Source organism: Nansenia antarctica (assembly GCF_963989245.1).
Source record: "Nansenia antarctica genome assembly, chromosome: 3".
Lineage (NCBI taxonomy): Eukaryota > Metazoa > Chordata > Actinopteri > Argentiniformes > Microstomatidae > Nansenia > Nansenia antarctica.
In genome coordinates, this window is record NC_137688.1 from 65,474,402 (window position 1) to 65,491,917 (window position 17,516).

Genomic DNA, 17,516 nt, shown 5'->3' on the forward strand with positions numbered 1-17,516 from the left:
AGATAGAGATGTACTAATTAAAAGTCACTCAGACCAGTTGCACCCTGGAGTCATCCTTAACTTGCCTAAACCTGTCATAGCTGACCACAGTGATAACCACTGGTGATAACATTTTTGGGTGGGGCACAGGTTATGGGGGCATGCTCCACGGGGAAGAATATCAACTTTAAAATCTGGATTTACAGTCGATTTTAGCATGAGAATATATATAACTTAATTATTTGTATATATGACTTATTAAAGGGCAAACTGCAAACACAACAAAAATATAATGCACAACAACTGACAAATCAACTGGAATAGTCTTTGTTAGCAGAGTAGACCTAATGTTAACAGAATGGACTTATACTCTTTGTCTATCTGTGCAGCGGTAAGGTGAATAATTCTAGCAGTACTGTCCAGACAGTTGGTCCAGACAGTTGTCTTGTTTAGCCATTCAACTAGGCATTATTTATTCAATGGAGAAAGACATGGAACACAATGCAATTGTGATAATAAATGTGTTCTTTGTTACTTCTTTAATTAAATTAAAGTGTACCTTTCTATTATCATACAATATTTCCTTGAACATGTAAACTCTATAATCATACAGTTGTCTTTCTATTAGTTGTCTCTGTCATACTGAACCGTTTGTTATCATCCTGAACTATCTCTGTTGCTCACCTCACCTCAGTTCTGTCTCTATTGCCCTCCTCTCCTGTTGTCTGTCTCTCTGTTGCTCTCCTCTCCTGTTGTCTGTCTCTCTGTTGCTCTCCTCTCCTGTTGTCTGTCTCTCTGTTGCTCTCCTCTCCTGTTGTCTGTCTCTCTGTTGCTCTCCTCTCCTGTTGTCTGTCCGAATATCGGTTGTTAAGTCGCGACGTGTTTCCGGGTCCAAAGTTGGCTGAGGCGCTGTCTTCGAAATGCGCAATAATAATAATAATTAATTATATTTATATAGCGCTTTTCCGAGGCTCAAATACCCTGACAATATGGGGAAAACAGGAAAGTGCTGTGTCCCTTGTTGTATGAATAGATCCCAGTCTAAAAAACGATTAAACTGTCATTCTACCGCTGTAGTATACTGGTATTCTGGTGCGGAGAATTTCTGGTTTGAACCCGGAAATTGCAAAACGTCAAGTTTGACTTCAGACTTAACAACCGGATATTCAGGGCTCTCAAGTCTCACGCATTTTTTTTATTTTTTTACTACCCCTAGTGGTAGTGGCCCTAGGCTGCAGCCTAGGTAAACCTATAATCTGCGCATGCCCCGACTCCTCCCCTATGTATTTTCACAGTGAATTTTACACACACACAGATAAAATGTTTATTGTATTGGAGGATTTTTAATGAATGCTGATAGGCGCCGACAGAATATCAGCCGCATTTTATGAATAAACAATGTTTATTTTTAAAAAATCTTTTACAAGTAGCAACTACGAAGTGGGGCTGCGTTGGAAGGTGGGGAAGGTATAAGGTTCAGAGATAGGAAATGTTAGGATATTTATAGCATAGCATAGAGTACAGCACAGTGTTTTATTTGTATAGTATAGTAGTATAGTATAGTGGATAGTGTATATAGCCTTTATTTATGTAAACCAGCTCTTTTCCCTTCTTGTTTTTAGTATTTTTTTCCTAGCACCAGGGGAGCCCCCCCTCCTAAATTTCGTTGTATGGTACCTGTACTGTATTAATGACAATAAAGACCATTCATTCATTCATTAATTCATTCATTTTCGGACTTTGTCTACATGTTACGGTACATGTGGTAATACGGTACATGTGTGAAAACTAGGGTTAGGGTTAGGTGCTACGTTGACTTGGTACATGCTGGCATGTCTAACCCTACCCCTACCCCTACCCCTAACCCTACCCCTAACCCTAACCTTAACTGTAGCACCCTAGCACCTAACCCTAACCCTAGTTTTCCCACATGTACCGTAACATACACACTAAGATTGAGCAGAAACAGGCAGGGGCTCCTACTTCTACTGCCATCTACACGAGTTCTGCTGTACAATTCACCTTTATAGCATGTGACCTCATATTGTGCTGAAACTAATTAGGGCATAACAGAATCAAATGTATTGTTTTGGTTAAAAGATGTCGGATTAAAACTCAGACATCTCCGGATCCGGTCCATGGGCCTTAGTTGGACCACGTCTGCTCTAGTCCCTTTAACTTCAGACCACGGTCCTAATCATCACTTTGCTCTAGTCCCTTTAACTTCAGACCAATGTCCTAATCATCACTTTGTGTACAGTACATAATGTGTGTGTAATATGATATGAAGTGAATGTTTTCTCTTTCTGTGAATGTGTTTGTGTGTCTGTAGTGAATGCAGTGGATATCTTACTACCACCAGAGCCCCAGACCAGAGCCCAGTTTTCACAAGGTGAGTCTCTTTATCCTGAAGTAGCTAACAGTCTCTCTCCACTGATACTCTCCACAAACCCTGAGATATAATTAGAGAGATCTAGGAGAGGGAGAGACTCATGAAAAACAGGCTCGATATCTTACTCCTCTTATTTCTCTGATTTGGTCTCTGCTCTTCTCCCAGATGCCTGTGAGCTCACACTGGACCCAGACACACCATGCAGTGAATTCGGGAGACACACGCCATGCAGTGAAAATTGGGAAAGACAGGTACCAACCCCAGCCTCCAGAGAGATTCAATAGGGGGTCTCGGTATGTGCTGCGTAGTTATCAATGGTAACAAAGGGTGGGAGCCGCCACCGTTGAAAAAAGTCCTGCCAACCTACTTGCCACCCCAGTTACACAGACCAACTGATATAATTTGTTGTATTTTTATTATTGGATCTTTATTTTATTTTTTAAAACTGTTGCACCCTATTTCATGCACCCGAATGGTTGCACCCTATTTCACGTGGAGAGATTTGAATTTGCCTGCTGAGCTGTCTCTTGTGCTGTGCGGTGTGCCTGTTCAGGTAATGTTAAATGTGGTTTTAATTAATTATGTTATTACGTTTAGAATTAATTACCTAATGGATATGTTTAGTCAATTAATGGATGTTTTGTTCATCAATGTAACGTTATTTGCTCAGTTATGAAGCGAATACGTTTTGCAGTTCAGCTGTTAGCACTAGCTAAGTTAGCTAGCTATTTAGCTAGCTAGATATCGTAAGGGTCTGTCTGGACGCTGTTACTGGGAGGTTGAGAGGAGTGGTCAGCAGTGTTGCCAGATTGGTCTGATGTTTACCAGCCCAATAAGTGCTCAAAATCCGCCCAAATTGATAAAAACCAGACCAAATATTATAGCATAGAATATATAATAATTATACATATCAAAAACGAATAGAATAGAGTAAACAAAGGGACTGCTCAAATACCAAAAATAATATTTGTTGATTGTTTCGATTAGCAATGCTGTGTCAAAGTAATGACAATGCTTAGTCTTGTTTCATGTTCAATGCAATGGCAAAATATGATCATGGAAGATAACCTCAATTCAATCATGGTATTATCATATGAAATCCATTTCCATGTGACATCCTCTATAGTCTCAATGAATGTGCCTTTTTAAAACCAACCCCCAATTGAATTGGCAATATAATAAAATGTGTTAATTGCACATTAGCATGGTCTGCAATTAAACACACATTAGCATGGTGATCACAGCATATTTAACACAGTTAACACAGTCTCTGTCAAGTTATTTTTAAACATTTTTTTTCATGGGAAACCAGGCCAAATTCTGTGCACCAGCCCAAGCCCAATTTTACCAGCACAATGCAACCTAAACTAGCCCAATTGGGCTGGAAGGGGTCTTTGGGCCTTGTTGGGGTGACAGTGCTGAGCTGTGTAATATTAGAGCTCCCCATAAGTGAGTGATGCTTTATCATAACCTACTATTCTGTATTCTGTGATTTGGTTTTAAGAGTAATATGTAATTACTTCCCACTTCAATGAATCTCAGAGGGTTGACTCTCAGATTGAGCTCTCTCTGTGAAATCTAGAATCTGAGATTATTGAAGCCCAATCCTGTGATGGTGTCAACAGTCATAGGATGTTCATATCTGGTCAGACTGGACCTCTATTACATATTCCTGGGGTCAGGTCATCTTCATTTGAATGATCCAATGATTGCAAATAGGACATTTGTTTTCAATGTTTTCTCAATAAACTGTAAAAGAGATTATTTTATTTTTTAGAGATTATTATTATTATTTTCTACATTTAAATGTTTTCCTTGTACAATGTAAATGACCCTAACCATCAAATCAGATTAAACTTTATTTACAATACATACTGTGGCACATTTCATTCACATATGCAGTATAGCCTAACGTGTTTTAATAACCCTGACATATTCAATACAATACAACATGCTTTTATAATCATGTGCTCATTGTGTGTGGATTTATGGCAAATTCTTCTAATTTAATCCATTTTAAATTGAGTCTATAACACCACATAATGTGGAAAATTGAAGGGGTCTGAACACTGTATATATACATATACTATCTATTTTAAGAACAGCCTATGGGGGTACCGCATTTTGATGTCCTCCCAGCACCATTAAGCTTTAGCCGAAGTAAATCACAGACCTTGTGTGGAGAAAATCCGTGACCTACAGAATACACTGACTGACCCTGATTTACTTCGGATTATTTTACATAAGGAGTGCTTATCATAGTTAGACCATCACAACGAATTCACACATTAAGGCCTTATGCTGTTGTGAATTGGCCTACATGTATTTCGGTTACCGAGATGGCACGGTCAGCATCCCTGCAGGCTACTCATTTGAGTCGTATATAACCTATAGATTAACGCCCTACACGGGTGGTAAATGGAAACACGCCTTTGAGGGAAATATTGAGGTGGCTCTTAAAAGAGCCTTTGGGGATCTACTGTTAGATCAGGGTGGTGATCTTAGGCGCGCTCTCCACGGATACGGCGGGCCAGCTGGATGTCTTTGGGCATGATGGTGACTCTCTTGGCGTGGATGGCGCACAGGTTGGTGTCCTCGAACAGCCCAACCAGGTAAGCCTCGCTAGCCTCCTGCAGGGCCATCACAGCAGAGCTCTGGAAGCGCAGGTCGGTCTTGAAATCCTGGGCGATTTCTCTCACCAAGCGCTGGAAGGGCAGCTTGCGGATCAGCAGCTCGGTGGACTTCTGGTAACGACGGATCTCCCTCAGAGCCACGGTGCCGGGCCTGTAACGGTGAGGTTTCTTCACACCGCCGGTGGCCGGGGCGCTTTTACGGGCAGCCTTGGTGGCGAGCTGCTTCCTGGGGGCTTTGCCGCCGGTGGATTTACGAGCGGTCTGCTTGGTTCTGGCCATGACGATATCTTCCTTCGTTCAGTTGGAGTATAACCAATCTCAACAGAACGTTGTACATTTATAAACCCCCAGTCGTGCCCCGATTGGTTGGCGACTATAGACGAGCTCATTGGCTCGTTGGCGCCTCCTTCTCCGGCTGCCATTGGACACGAGCACCGTCCACAAATTCAAATACTTATACCCTGCCGCGCGCTTCCTTTGTTTGGCCCCTCCCCCAAACCGCTGGCTTCAAAGAGATGTAATTCCGATATCTTTTGTCAATGATAATCTATCCTTTAAATTATTATTTTTTAAAGCCAAAACAAATGTGAAGATACAAAAAAGTATGTAATGTACGACTATATGAATACAAATGAACAAGAACAGTGTAAACATTATGTACAGAGATCAGCGTGGTGCAGACACTTATTTTGTCTTTACGGTGGTTGTGTTCCAATGGACGTCCTTTAATCTCGCTGCTGTTGTGGACATTGTTGTCCTCTATCCTTAATCTATAACTTCATCATTGTTGTCCTCTATTCTAAATCTATAATTTCATCATTGTGGTCCTCTATTCTAAATCTATAATTTCAACATTGTTGTCCTCTAATTTTAATCTAAAGTTTCATAACTAGTTGTCCTCACCCAGTTCATACAAATGATGAACCAACAAACGCAAACTATTATTATGGAAGAACAAGGTCCACTACACAAGGAAGGGGTGATGTTTAAAACCGTAAAAAAGGACTAAACGTTATTTCAAATGCTGAGGCAGTGACATCACGAGGATGTTTTCTGCCCAACCCTGTGTAATATGTATGGGTGCGTTCTCTGCCTCGTACATGAAATCACAATTAGTGTTCTTCACAACATGAAACACTCATAACGCAGACAAACAGTGGAGGGAGAGATGGACTGCACTTTTGGAGAGAGAAGTGGTTGGCTCTTAAAAGAGCCTTTGGGGTTAAGTAGTGGGGTCAAAGCCGTAGTAGAACTTTTACTTGGCTTTGGCGGGCTTCTCGGTCTTCTTGGGGAGCAGCACTGCCTGGATGTTGGGCAGCACACCACCCTGAGCGATGGTCACACCGCCCAGCAGTTTGTTCAGCTCCTCGTCGTTACGGACGGCCAGCTGCAGATGACGGGGGATGATACGAGACTTCTTGTTGTCGCGGGCGGCGTTGCCGGCCAACTCCAGGATCTCAGCAGTCAGGTACTCGAGCACGGCGGCCAGGTAAACCGGTGCGCCGGCGCCCACACGATGGGCATAGTTGCCCTTGCGTAGGAGCCTGTGGACACGGCCCACAGGGAACTGAAGCCCGGCGCGAGAAGAGCGGGTCTTTGCCTTTGCTCTGGCCTTACCTCCAGTTTTGCCTCTCCCTGACATGGTGACGGTTTAGCGGGATCTCAAACAAGATGAAGAAAATAATTTCAGATAACAGTTCCGCCGCTTGGAGCGTCGTTCTTATAGCTCGCCTTGACGGCGTTCATTGGCCACTGGGTCGATGTCACCTCATCCAATCAAGAGACAGAGATTGTGACACTTCTGTCTTTGTGAGTTTCCCTCGCGCGCCAGAAATCGAAGTTTAAATCAAACTCGTCCCACGTAATAATAATAATAATAATAATAACTTTATTTGTATAGCGCTCTTCCTGCAAACGTTGCAGCTCAAAGTGCTTTAATCATTATATAATCTTAATTTAATTATTTAGTCATTTAAAGGCAATATTAAAAAGATGGGTTTTTAGTCTTGACTTGAACATATGCGCTGAGGTTGCATCCCTAATGTAAACTGGCAGTGGAGACACAATTTGGGTGCATAAAATGAGAATGCAGCCTCACCAAATCTCTTCTTTTGTACATGTGGTACACAGAGAAAACCAGCGTCAGAAGACCTGACATGACATATTCAATATACTAAAACTAGTATATGTCATAATATAATAATAATAATATATAATTGATACGTATATAATATGTACATTGTGAAGTGCGTTCCCAACTCTCTGTAGTACGTTACTCCTGACTGAGCGAAAAGTGTTCTGTTATCTCCCGCCTTTCTGTCCAAATATAACGTATTGGTGTAACGGAAAGAGGAACTAACTGTATATGTTGATATTATATGCAACTTTATCATTATGGACACTGTCATACCCCCACCATCCTCTCCCGCACACAGATCTACCGAGTGACACGTTATAGCGTCAAAGTGTAAACTAGACCTAGATGTCAAATCTCTCATTACTGCTCATTATTTACTCAATAAGTAAAACCATGATTGTCGTGTGTGTAAGTCCGTGGTTGACACTGGTGTAAAATACTAAAATAAACACTCGACTTTTTCTGTCGTCATGGATGATAATACGTTTTTACGAAAATCTGGGTGGCTCTTAAAAGAGCCTTTTTGTGGTACAAATGGTGTCGGAAAGAACACTTTGAATGTTTACTTCTTCTTTGGGGCTGCCTTCTTTGCCTTGGGCTTCACCGTTTTGGGTTTGGCTACCTTGGGCTTGGCTGCCTTGACGGCCTTTTTGGGGCTCTTAGCCGGAGCCTTCTTGACCGGTGTGGCCTTCTTGACTTTCTTGGGGCTCTTGGTGGCCTTCTTGGTGACTGCCGCGGGCTTCTTTGCCTTCTTGGGAGACTTCTTGACCGCAGCAGCGGGCTTCTTTGCCTTTTTCGGAGACTTCTTGGCAGCGGCAGACTTCTTTGCGGCCGCCTTCTTGGGTTTCGGGGCGGCGGCTTTCTTCGCCGGCTTCTTGACCGCCTCGGCGGCTTTCTTGTTGAGCTTGAAAGAGCCGGAGGCCCCGGTGCCCTTGAGCTGGAGCAGAGTGCCCTTGGTGACGAGGCTCTTGACGGCGACCTTGACGCGGGAGTTGTTCTTCTCCACGTCGTAACCACCGGCCGACAGCGCCTTCTTGAGCGCGGCCAGAGACACACCGCTCCTCTCCTTGGATGCTGACACGGCCGTCACGATGAGCTCGGCGACGCTGGGGCCAGCTTTCTTGGGCCTGGTTGCTGCCTTCTTCTTGGGGCTCTTGGCCGACGCGGGGGCTGGTGCTGGTGCGACTTCTGCCATGTCTGTAGAAAGTCTCGTTCGTTCCGGTAAACCAACTAGTCTGCAAATCTGCTCTGTGAGAATGAAGCTCAACCCGGAGCAGGGGGCTGTCCTTAAACGCGGCATGAGAACCGTGCAGACTCAGCCATCCCTGCTCAGCAGTCGTAGCTGCCGAAATGTTTGGGCGCCTGTGTTTTCTCCTCGCGAATAACGGGCCAAAAGTCACCCGTGGTGCCGAGTTGAGGTCCAAATGCAAACGGGCCAGCGAGCAGACTTGCCTCCGGTTAGAATAAAGTCATGTGAGCCGCGAAGGCCTCGTGAGTTTTGTTGTGACTCGATCAAAACCCCACCGTTGCACCGTCGGAGGGAGCGGTGCGCACAGCTTTTCCTGTGTTATTTGTCTCCTAAAGTGGCTAAAAGTGCATATGATTGCGACCAGCACTCGTTGTCCAGGTAGCCAGGTTGTCTGGCAAGGGAGTACAAAGGTTGAGGGTCCCCCGATGTGGTGCGGGGTGTTATAAATATGAGCTCTTTTGGTGGTCGTGAAACACAGTCGCGGGGATGGGGCTGAGAGCTTGTCCGTATAGGTGATTTTTCAGATGGTGTCCCTCTCCCTCCCATTAAATCTAGACAAGACAGGTGAAAGCCATAGATAGACTGCTTGCTGCATGTCGATTCTGAGGAATCAATTGCGATATTATCACCAGAATTGTGTTGAGGACATCAGCAGCCTTATGATGAATATGTTCGGCTACTAAACTAGTTGGTAACTAGCTGAAATTGCAATCATAACTTTTTTTGTAAATAAATAAATAATAATAGTAATAAGTAAATTCAATAAATTAAATGTGCTTATGTATGTGTTGTTTATCGATGGTGACGTAGTCAGCCTGCCTCCTCTCTCCATGTGTTTGTGGGTCTTTGTGGACCGGGGTGTTTACATTACATCACATTTGTAATGTAACATAATATAATATAATGGTTCTGCCGCTGCTTGGCTGTCCTTGAGCCTCGTATTAATCGTATTAATATTCACCAATAATACAATAATAGACATAGACAAGACATGCATGACCGAACTCGTTCACATCATTGGTTCTTGAGGTTCTGTCCAGGTAGCTGACTAGTGAGCCTGCATCAACCTTAATGCTATTCAAGTGCAAGAAGATTACATTTGTCTTCGCCGTTTAAGATACACACATTCATCTGCTGTGGAGCAGTAGCAGGCGGTCTGATTCTCCCTGGAGGTGATGATAGATCCACATGTGAACGCCGTTTAAACTATTATTATATTTTATTATTTATTTTAAATCCACCTGTCCCGAGAAATTGGCCATGCGTATGTATGCAGTGTAGTCACTCCTGTCCATTATATTAATAGAGGAAACCGTTTTAGACAACTAGTGAGCATCAAACAAGTGAGGAACAAAAAAGGCGCGCAAAACCTCCTGCGCGTTCAAGGACTGGAGTCTTTGAAAATTGTAACATCGAGTAATTGATACATATGCCTTATACATGCTTGTTATGTTATGTATGCTTTCTGCCTGTTTTAACCTGCTGTGTCTTTCACTCCTGTATTACTGTTTTATTTGTGTTTTCTTCCTTGTTATGTAAAGCACTTTGAGACCCTTGGTCTGGGAAAGGTGCTGTATAAATACTGTATAATTGTACTTACTTGTTACAATACACAATTAGTACACTGATTGGTAGCACGCGAGGTCATCTCACTATGGAATTGCTTTCTTTTTTGATAGGGTGGGTGGCTCTTAAAAGAGCCTTTTGGGGTAAGCAGTACAGACGAAAATCTGTTTACTTGGAGCTGGTGTATTTGGTTACGGCCTTGGTGCCCTCGGACACGGCGTGCTTGGCCAGCTCACCGGGGAGCAGCAGACGCACGGCGGTCTGGATCTCCCTGGAGGTGATGGTAGAACGCTTGTTGTAGTGGGCTAGGCGAGAGGACTCGCCGGCGATGCGCTCGAAGATGTCGTTGACGAAGGAATTCATGATTCCCATGGCCTTGGAGGAGATGCCGGTGTCGGGGTGGACCTGCTTCAGGACCTTGTACACGTAGATGGCATAGCTCTCCTTCCTGGACTTTCTGCGCTTCTTGCCGGTTTTGGTAGCGGTCTTGGTGACGGCTTTCTTGGAGCCCTTCTTGGGCGCTGGCTTCGCAGGTTCTGGCATGTTGATAGTGGCTCGTTACTTCTCAGAAACGAATGAAGAGGCGGCAAACGCACACCCGTAATATAAAGGTGGGGCTATGCAAATTAGGCGGCTGCTGACATCCACTTCCAAAGCTCTAGTCTGCCTCGCGGGTAAATACATTATCTGCGCACGCGCGGGCTCCTCCCCCCACCCCTTCCTTACTTTTTCACCCGGCTGTCGGGTTGCCTTGTTTCCGATGGCGATATGAACATGAAAACGTCAAGAGGAAGATTGAGAATGATATACATAGAACACCAAGTCCCCCAAACTCCCAACCAGCCTAGCGATTACTACCAGGAATTGTCCTTTTGGGATGGTACGACAAGGGCATGCATTATTATTATCACTAGATGCGCAATAGAAAAAGGGGCTGCACTGTGTTGTGTGCGTAATAATCCATAATAACCATCTTTCTAGGGTGCAAATGTGGGATGATCATTTCTAGTCGTGGAATGCCAAGACTACGCATTTACTTGCGTTGACATTGTATGTTTTTATTCATGACAGCTAAACCCGTTGAATGTACAGGCCTGACAAAATGTGTTATAATAATGGAATCAACTCTCTTGTGTGGAGATGGGTGGCTCTTAAAAGAGCCGTTGTTTTTTGTAGGGGGTGGTTGAGTTTACGAATAGTTTAGCCGCCGAAGCCGTACAGAGTACGTCCCTGGCGTTTCAGAGCGTATACAACATCCATGGCGGTGACGGTCTTCCTCTTGGCATGCTCGGTGTAGGTGACGGCATCACGGATAACGTTCTCAAGGAACACCTTCAGCACACCACGGGTCTCTTCGTAGATCAGACCAGAGATACGCTTCACACCCCCACGGCGAGCCAGGCGGCGGATAGCGGGCTTCGTGATTCCCTGGATGTTATCACGGAGAACCTTGCGATGACGCTTGGCGCCTCCTTTTCCGAGTCCCTTTCCTCCTTTTCCTCTTCCAGACATGTTGAGTTCAGTAAGATTATGACTTCGGTGAAGTTGTGGGTTGAATTTATCTCAGCTACGAGGACGTGATTGAGACCAGGCTGTACAGGAACCGCGCGCTATCGCTTGCCTCTTTTTTTCTTTTTTCTTGTGGGGGATTTTTGTCGAGGGAGGAGCTTCTGCTAGGGACAACGTTTGGCATTATGGGCATTATTGAAGCAAAAGGACATCGCACACACACACACACACACACACACACACACACACACACACACACACACACACACACACTCACAATCAGTAAAAGAACATAACATTAATCAAGATGTTTGGAATGGTAAGATTGACTCCTTACAACAGCGAAAAATGTGAGCTCTTTCCCAGTGAGCAATTTTACGTTGATTAGACGTCTAAACAACGTCTAAATGGCCCGTAGACGTCTAGGCCAAATCGAGGCTAAATATCGGCCATTTTGGATATTTAAAAAACGTCTATGTTTAGACGTTGAAATGCCGTTGAAACATATACGTTGTTTCCCTTTCTATGTTTCAACGGCATTTCAACGTCTAAACATAGACGTTGTTTCAATTTCCAATTTAGCCTAAATTTAGCTTAATTATAACCTAGACATTGAAACACCTGTGTTTAAACGTCTAGGCTAAAACAAAGCCAAATGGAGGTGAAATTGAAACGACTGTTTCTATAGGCATTTCAACGGCAGACTATATATAGCTGTTGAAATGCAGTTTAAACAGACCTTTCAATTTCCAATTTCACATCAATTTAGCTTTGTTATAGCCTAGACGATTAAACACTTAGTATAAGTAGACAAATACAATTTTCATGAGTAATAAGTAAATATAAATAAGGAAATATGAATAGGAACATGTATTTATTTAGGGAACTAGTAAATACGAAATAAAAATAAGGAAAAAAGAATATTAAATATTAACAATGTTGATTGTTGTGGTTTGACTGATTGATTGAAAACTTTATTAGAAGATTTGCAGAAGTAGGTACATGAAAGTACATATTACATACAAGGTCAACTAACAGGATAAAAACCCAAGAAAGCCACTGGCTTATTTCAATTGGGGTCCTTGTGGAACATTTAACAACATTTAACAACATTTAACAACATAATAACAACATATTTAATAACATAATAACAATGAAATAGGAACATTTAACTAGTAAACATTTAACTAGTAAACATTTAACTAGTAAATACAAAATAAAAATAAGGAAAAAAGAATATTAAATATTAACCATGTTGATTGATGTGGAACATTTAACAACATAATAACTACATATTTAACAACATTTAATAACATAATAACAATGAAATAGGAACATTTAACAACATAATAGTATTTATTGACAGTTATGGAGACAACATTTAGGTTGGGTTATTCTGTCTGTAGCCAGCACCGCCCGTTCTGCCTGGGGCCTGCTTCAGGTGATCTCCAATGCTCACCCTTGCCTCCACCTCTGTGACCTTTTGTAGGTTCATGACAGCTTCTGTAATTAAATAAAGCAAAAGAAAAGTTATTTTCACAGAAGAATCCCATTTAAAACTTTAAAAAGCAAGAGTAAAGAGCCAGATAAATTGTGGATTGCCTACTATGTGCCAAAGAAAATGTAATATGCTTGAATGTCTGGTGCCCTGTAGCTCTTGTTCCTATAGTGAGCAAATGTTTGACACTCACCACAAAATAATCTGTAGTATGCTACCACCCACCCTAGACCCCCGTGTATGGATAGTAGAGTTGAAGCCGTTGCTATAGACAACAAACCTTTAGTGCACACCTTTTTGATCAAGTCAAGTTAGCTGATGACGGTGCAGGCCTGATCAACAACAACATGGCGGCCTACAGTACAGAGATCAAAGTTCTAAATTGGAATCGAATTCATAAGTGGAAAATTCTAATGCATTTAACCAGGTTTGATGTGTGTTGAAGATCAGATGTCTGTGAGCACTGAAGACAGCTGGTCTGCACAGCGCTTCACAGAGTACAAACCACTTAACACAAACTGATAAAACTCCATATAGCCATGTAATTACCTCATTGACAATGTTGTTACTAGTTATAGTACTATACCGGTATAGAGGTTATTAACTTACTATACGGGTATAGAGGTCTTCATGTCAAATATAAGGCTTTTGTTTTGGACGCATGATCCACCTACTTTAGTGATGATGCCGGTAGGTATATTTAGCCAAAAATAGCTAGCTAGTTAAAAACAAGAAGACAGAGTGGTCTTGGAAGTTATATAACTCCACAATGTTGACATATAGAAAAAGCAAACAAGCCAATGCTAAGCCGAAAGACTTGATAAATGTTGATAAAAAGAGTAGATACATTTTAGTATAGCTGAACTAGCTACTCACCCTGGGAGAGGTACTGCAGCGCAGACAGGAACGGGTCAGCCTCGTTCTTTCTTCTTTCTTCCAATCGCAAACTTATGTTACTAGTTCGACTAGAAACGGACAGATTGCTCTCAGATGATGAAACCAATTCTGACCTCGACAGGTTAGACATAGTTTTCTACATAGTTCCATTAAAAATCCATTAAAATAGGTATTCATAATATTATGACGGTAAAATCTCTGGCCAACAACATTCAAATCTTGCGCGCGACCGTTTGCTGGCTGTGCGCAGGCGCAGTGTAGTAGTTCCATGAGTGCCCGCGGGTAGGTAGACGGTCGTTGTAGTTCTCAGCCTCTTTGTTGTAGTTCAACGTCACTGCATCACTGATGTGCTATCAAATAAATCGTGTGGAATTTATCATTTGTTATGAACGGAATGCAAATGATCCGCCATTTTCACGTCCACTGTGTTTTAAATGTTGTGTAATAATGCTCATTTTAATTGAACTGCAAAAAACACAGGCCACATGTTACTGTAAGAGTTAGCTGTTAGTTATTGTACACTGGTACACTGTTATTTAAGGTCGACGTGACCTGTTATTGATTTGTGTTTGCTGCCGTTTGGTCTAGTTGTTTTGACCTGTTATAGCCTACTGAATAAACGCCGGAATCATGGCAAGAAGGGCTAGCTGTGTCGATTAGTGATGGGCGAAAATGAACGAACTAATCTTTTTGAAGGACTCTTTTTAGTGTCCGATACGTGCCGAACAGTTTGTCAAACGTCCGAGTACTATTCCCACCGTTATTAAATCCCTCTAAACTGTCAGAATACGTCCCAGACGAGTTGATACATCCAATTGTACATATATGTGTGCTGGGCTGGCGCTGGCAAAAAAGTATCAAAACTCGAAAGGTTCGATACAATTGGATGTATCAACTCGTCTGGGACGTATTCTGACAGTTTAGAGGGGTTTAATAACGGTTTTAATGCATTTGAGATAAGTAGAAAATATGTTTAGACACAGACCGCATTTAGCTGGGTTAAAGGACAGCGATGTATAGACGCAATTTAAACCACCTCTTCTGCATGAATAACTATGCTAGACTACATGGAATCTCAGACTAAATGACGGTCTGGTACATATTTTGACAATCTACAGGCGTTTAGGGTATTAATTTAAACTCAACGTGCTGCTAGACTAAAACAGGTTTAGACACAGACCACATTTATCTGGGTTAAAGGACAGCGACGTATAGACGCAATTTAAACCACCTCTTCTGCATTAACTATGCTAGACTATATGGAATCTCAGACTAAATGACGGTCTGGTACATATTTTGACAATCTACAGGCGTTAAGGGTATTCATTTAAACTCAACGTGCTGCTAGACTAAAACAGGTTTAGACACAGACCGCATTTATTTGGGTTAAAGGACAGCGACGTATAGACGCAATTTAAACCACCACTTCTGCTAGGATAACTATGCTAGACTATATGAATCTCATACTACATGACGTCTGGGACGTATTCTGACAGTTTAGAGGGGTTTAATAACGGTTTTCATGCATTTAAGATAAGTAGAAAATATAGCCGTAATATAGCTGGTTTATATTGGTTTATATTGTAGACGCGAGGTTGAAAAGACGTCTATTGCTCAGAGGGTTTGGTGGCCGTAAAACACAGTCGCCGGGACGGGGCTGGGAACTTGACCCTATGGATGGTTTTTCGGGATGATGTCTCTCTCCTCTCCTTCATATTCATCTAGACAGGTCTAGACACGAGGCTATGGTTGGTGTATGTCTACTGTGAGGAATCAATTGCGATATTATCACCAGCATTGTAATCCTGACACGATGATCATGTGATTGTTGCACTGTGACTTGTGTCGTCCGACTCGACGATATCAGCAGCATTATGATGAATATGTTCGGCTACTAAAATAGATAGTAACTAGCCTTAACATTGCAATCATAACTTAGGGTTAGGGTTAATTCAATCAAATATAATTAAAATAATCCATAATTACAAATAGCATGTCCCTAGGTGTTGTTTCTCGATGGCGAAGGAGTCTCCTCTCTCTCCAGGTGTTTGTGGGTCTTGGTGGACCGGGGTGCTTAAATGACATTACATTGGTAGTGTTATAAAGCCCTAATGTAATGGTTCTGGTGCTGCTTGGCTTGGCCTTGTTGATTTACACCTGCTGTGGTGATCTCCGCTGGTTGGGAGAAGGCTTCCGACACCAGCAGCGTACCCGAATCGTGTTACGGCTCTTGATGAGCAGTGAGTGACAGAAAGACAGGCAGCGAGTTGTTTGACTAGTTTGACGTTGGCAGCACTTCCCCTCATCTTCATGGACGCGACATCTACTGTGAGGAAGCCTCCACAATCAATTGCCATATATTACCTGCATTGTAATCACTCCTCCATACGATAAACCTTTGAATGTAACCTAAATGTATACCAATCTAGCTTTTGACCTGGTCATAACACAGTCTACACTGTAAAAAAAAAAAATGTTATTTCACAGAAATTCACTGTATTATTTTACAGATTTCTTTTGTTTTTCTACATTAAATGTAAATGCCATAAAAATACAGTAAACTACTTTTATTAAAAATATTAACCATTAAATAAAGGTTGTAATCTGTAAATTGATTTAATAATAAATTGCCTTTTTTTTTACAGGATTTTTCTATTGCTTAATTGTCTTGAATGTTAAATTACATTGAATTATATGTAAAAACACATAAAATACACATAATTTTACTGTATATAAAATGAAGGCATCTTTCAGTTTTTTTGCTGTAAAACTTTAAATTGACTGTTAAATCATGTTAAAAAAGAAAAATATATAATTTAAAAAACAGTAAAAACCTTCTATTATTCTACCGATAATTTATTTTTAAATACTGGTATTTGCTTAATTGTCTTGAATGTTAAATTACATTGAATTCCATATAAAAAGACATAAAATACACATAATTATACTGTATACATACTGTCTGTATGTATGTATACATCATGCATGCATTGTGTGTGTGTGCGGGAAGATGTCAGAATCAGTGTGTATGTTTGTATGTATGTGTTACGTTTTGGTATAAAGTTCTAGAGGTAGCTTTGTGTTGGATCCATGTGCGGTGCAGCTCGGATGAAAGGAGGTCGAGACAGTGATAAAAATAAGTTTCTCTTTACTGAGAGTCAAAGAACAGTCACAACAGGGCACGGATATAGAACCAACAGTAAAGGGGAGCAAGCACGACTCTGAGTTGCGAGTACATAAATAATAGCGGATACAAAACCAACTAGCGTATCGACAAAACAAAAGGAGAGCAATCAAGGCTCCATCAGCTAACCGCAAGAATAATGTAAATACAACGAAAATAACGAACACTAAATACAGTCACAATACCTGGGAATAGCGACAGGTAATTTAAGTCCTCCAGGACAGAACGGACATAGTCAAAATAGCAGACACGGTATATTCCATAAGACAAGCAAGGGTTCTCATCACGTCAACAAACACGAACAACTGACAAGGGAACAAGGAAATGGGACACACCTATATACACAGACAAACACTCACAGGTGACAATCATAACATAATTAGTCCAGGGCTGGAGTAATGTCGCTCTTCGACCAGCAGAGGCGATGGGGAGTCATCTTCGCTGACCCCCCTCGTAACATGTATGTATGGGT

At 41.9% G+C, this 17,516-nt stretch overlaps 6 protein-coding genes across 6 annotated transcripts in view; 1 reads left to right on the top strand and 5 right to left on the bottom strand.

The window, feature by feature from the left end:
* Window positions 1-17,516, top strand: part of LOC308152940 (histone H3.2) — a gene marked incomplete at its 3' end in the record, with an annotated part of 110,290 nt that overhangs the window by 51,475 nt on the left and 41,299 nt on the right. The gene's annotated exons all lie outside the window — the stretch shown is intronic.
* Window positions 4,873-17,516, bottom strand: part of LOC308152942 (histone H3.2) — a gene marked incomplete at its 3' end in the record, with an annotated part of 136,982 nt that continues 124,338 nt past the window's right edge. Inside the window, exon 3 of the mRNA XM_080526014.1 lies at window positions 4,873-5,295. Within this exon, the coding sequence (XP_080382140.1) occupies window positions 4,873-5,283 (411 nt within the window). The 5' untranslated portion in view covers window positions 5,284-5,295. The remainder of the gene's footprint in view (window positions 5,296-17,516) is intronic.
* Window positions 6,260-6,646, bottom strand: LOC308152890 (histone H2A-like; the record flags this gene model as incomplete). The annotated part of the gene is made up of 1 exon (XM_080525962.1): window positions 6,260-6,646. The coding sequence occupies one exon, from the start codon at window positions 6,644-6,646 to the stop codon at window positions 6,260-6,262; it is 387 nt and encodes a 128-aa protein (XP_080382088.1).
* Window positions 7,704-8,336, bottom strand: LOC308152860 (histone H1-like; the record flags this gene model as incomplete). The annotated part of the gene is made up of 1 exon (XM_080525932.1): window positions 7,704-8,336. The coding sequence occupies one exon, from the start codon at window positions 8,334-8,336 to the stop codon at window positions 7,704-7,706; it is 633 nt and encodes a 210-aa protein (XP_080382058.1).
* On the bottom strand, window positions 10,125-10,502 carry LOC308152944 (histone H2B-like; the record flags this gene model as incomplete). Its single annotated transcript, XM_080526016.1, has 1 exon — window positions 10,125-10,502. Exon 1 carries the CDS (start codon window positions 10,497-10,499, stop codon window positions 10,125-10,127), a length of 375 nt encoding a protein of 124 aa, XP_080382142.1. The 5' UTR covers window positions 10,500-10,502.
* Window positions 11,157-11,468, bottom strand: LOC308152939 (histone H4; the record flags this gene model as incomplete). The annotated part of the gene is made up of 1 exon (XM_080526011.1): window positions 11,157-11,468. One exon carries the CDS (start codon window positions 11,466-11,468, stop codon window positions 11,157-11,159), a length of 312 nt encoding a protein of 103 aa, XP_080382137.1.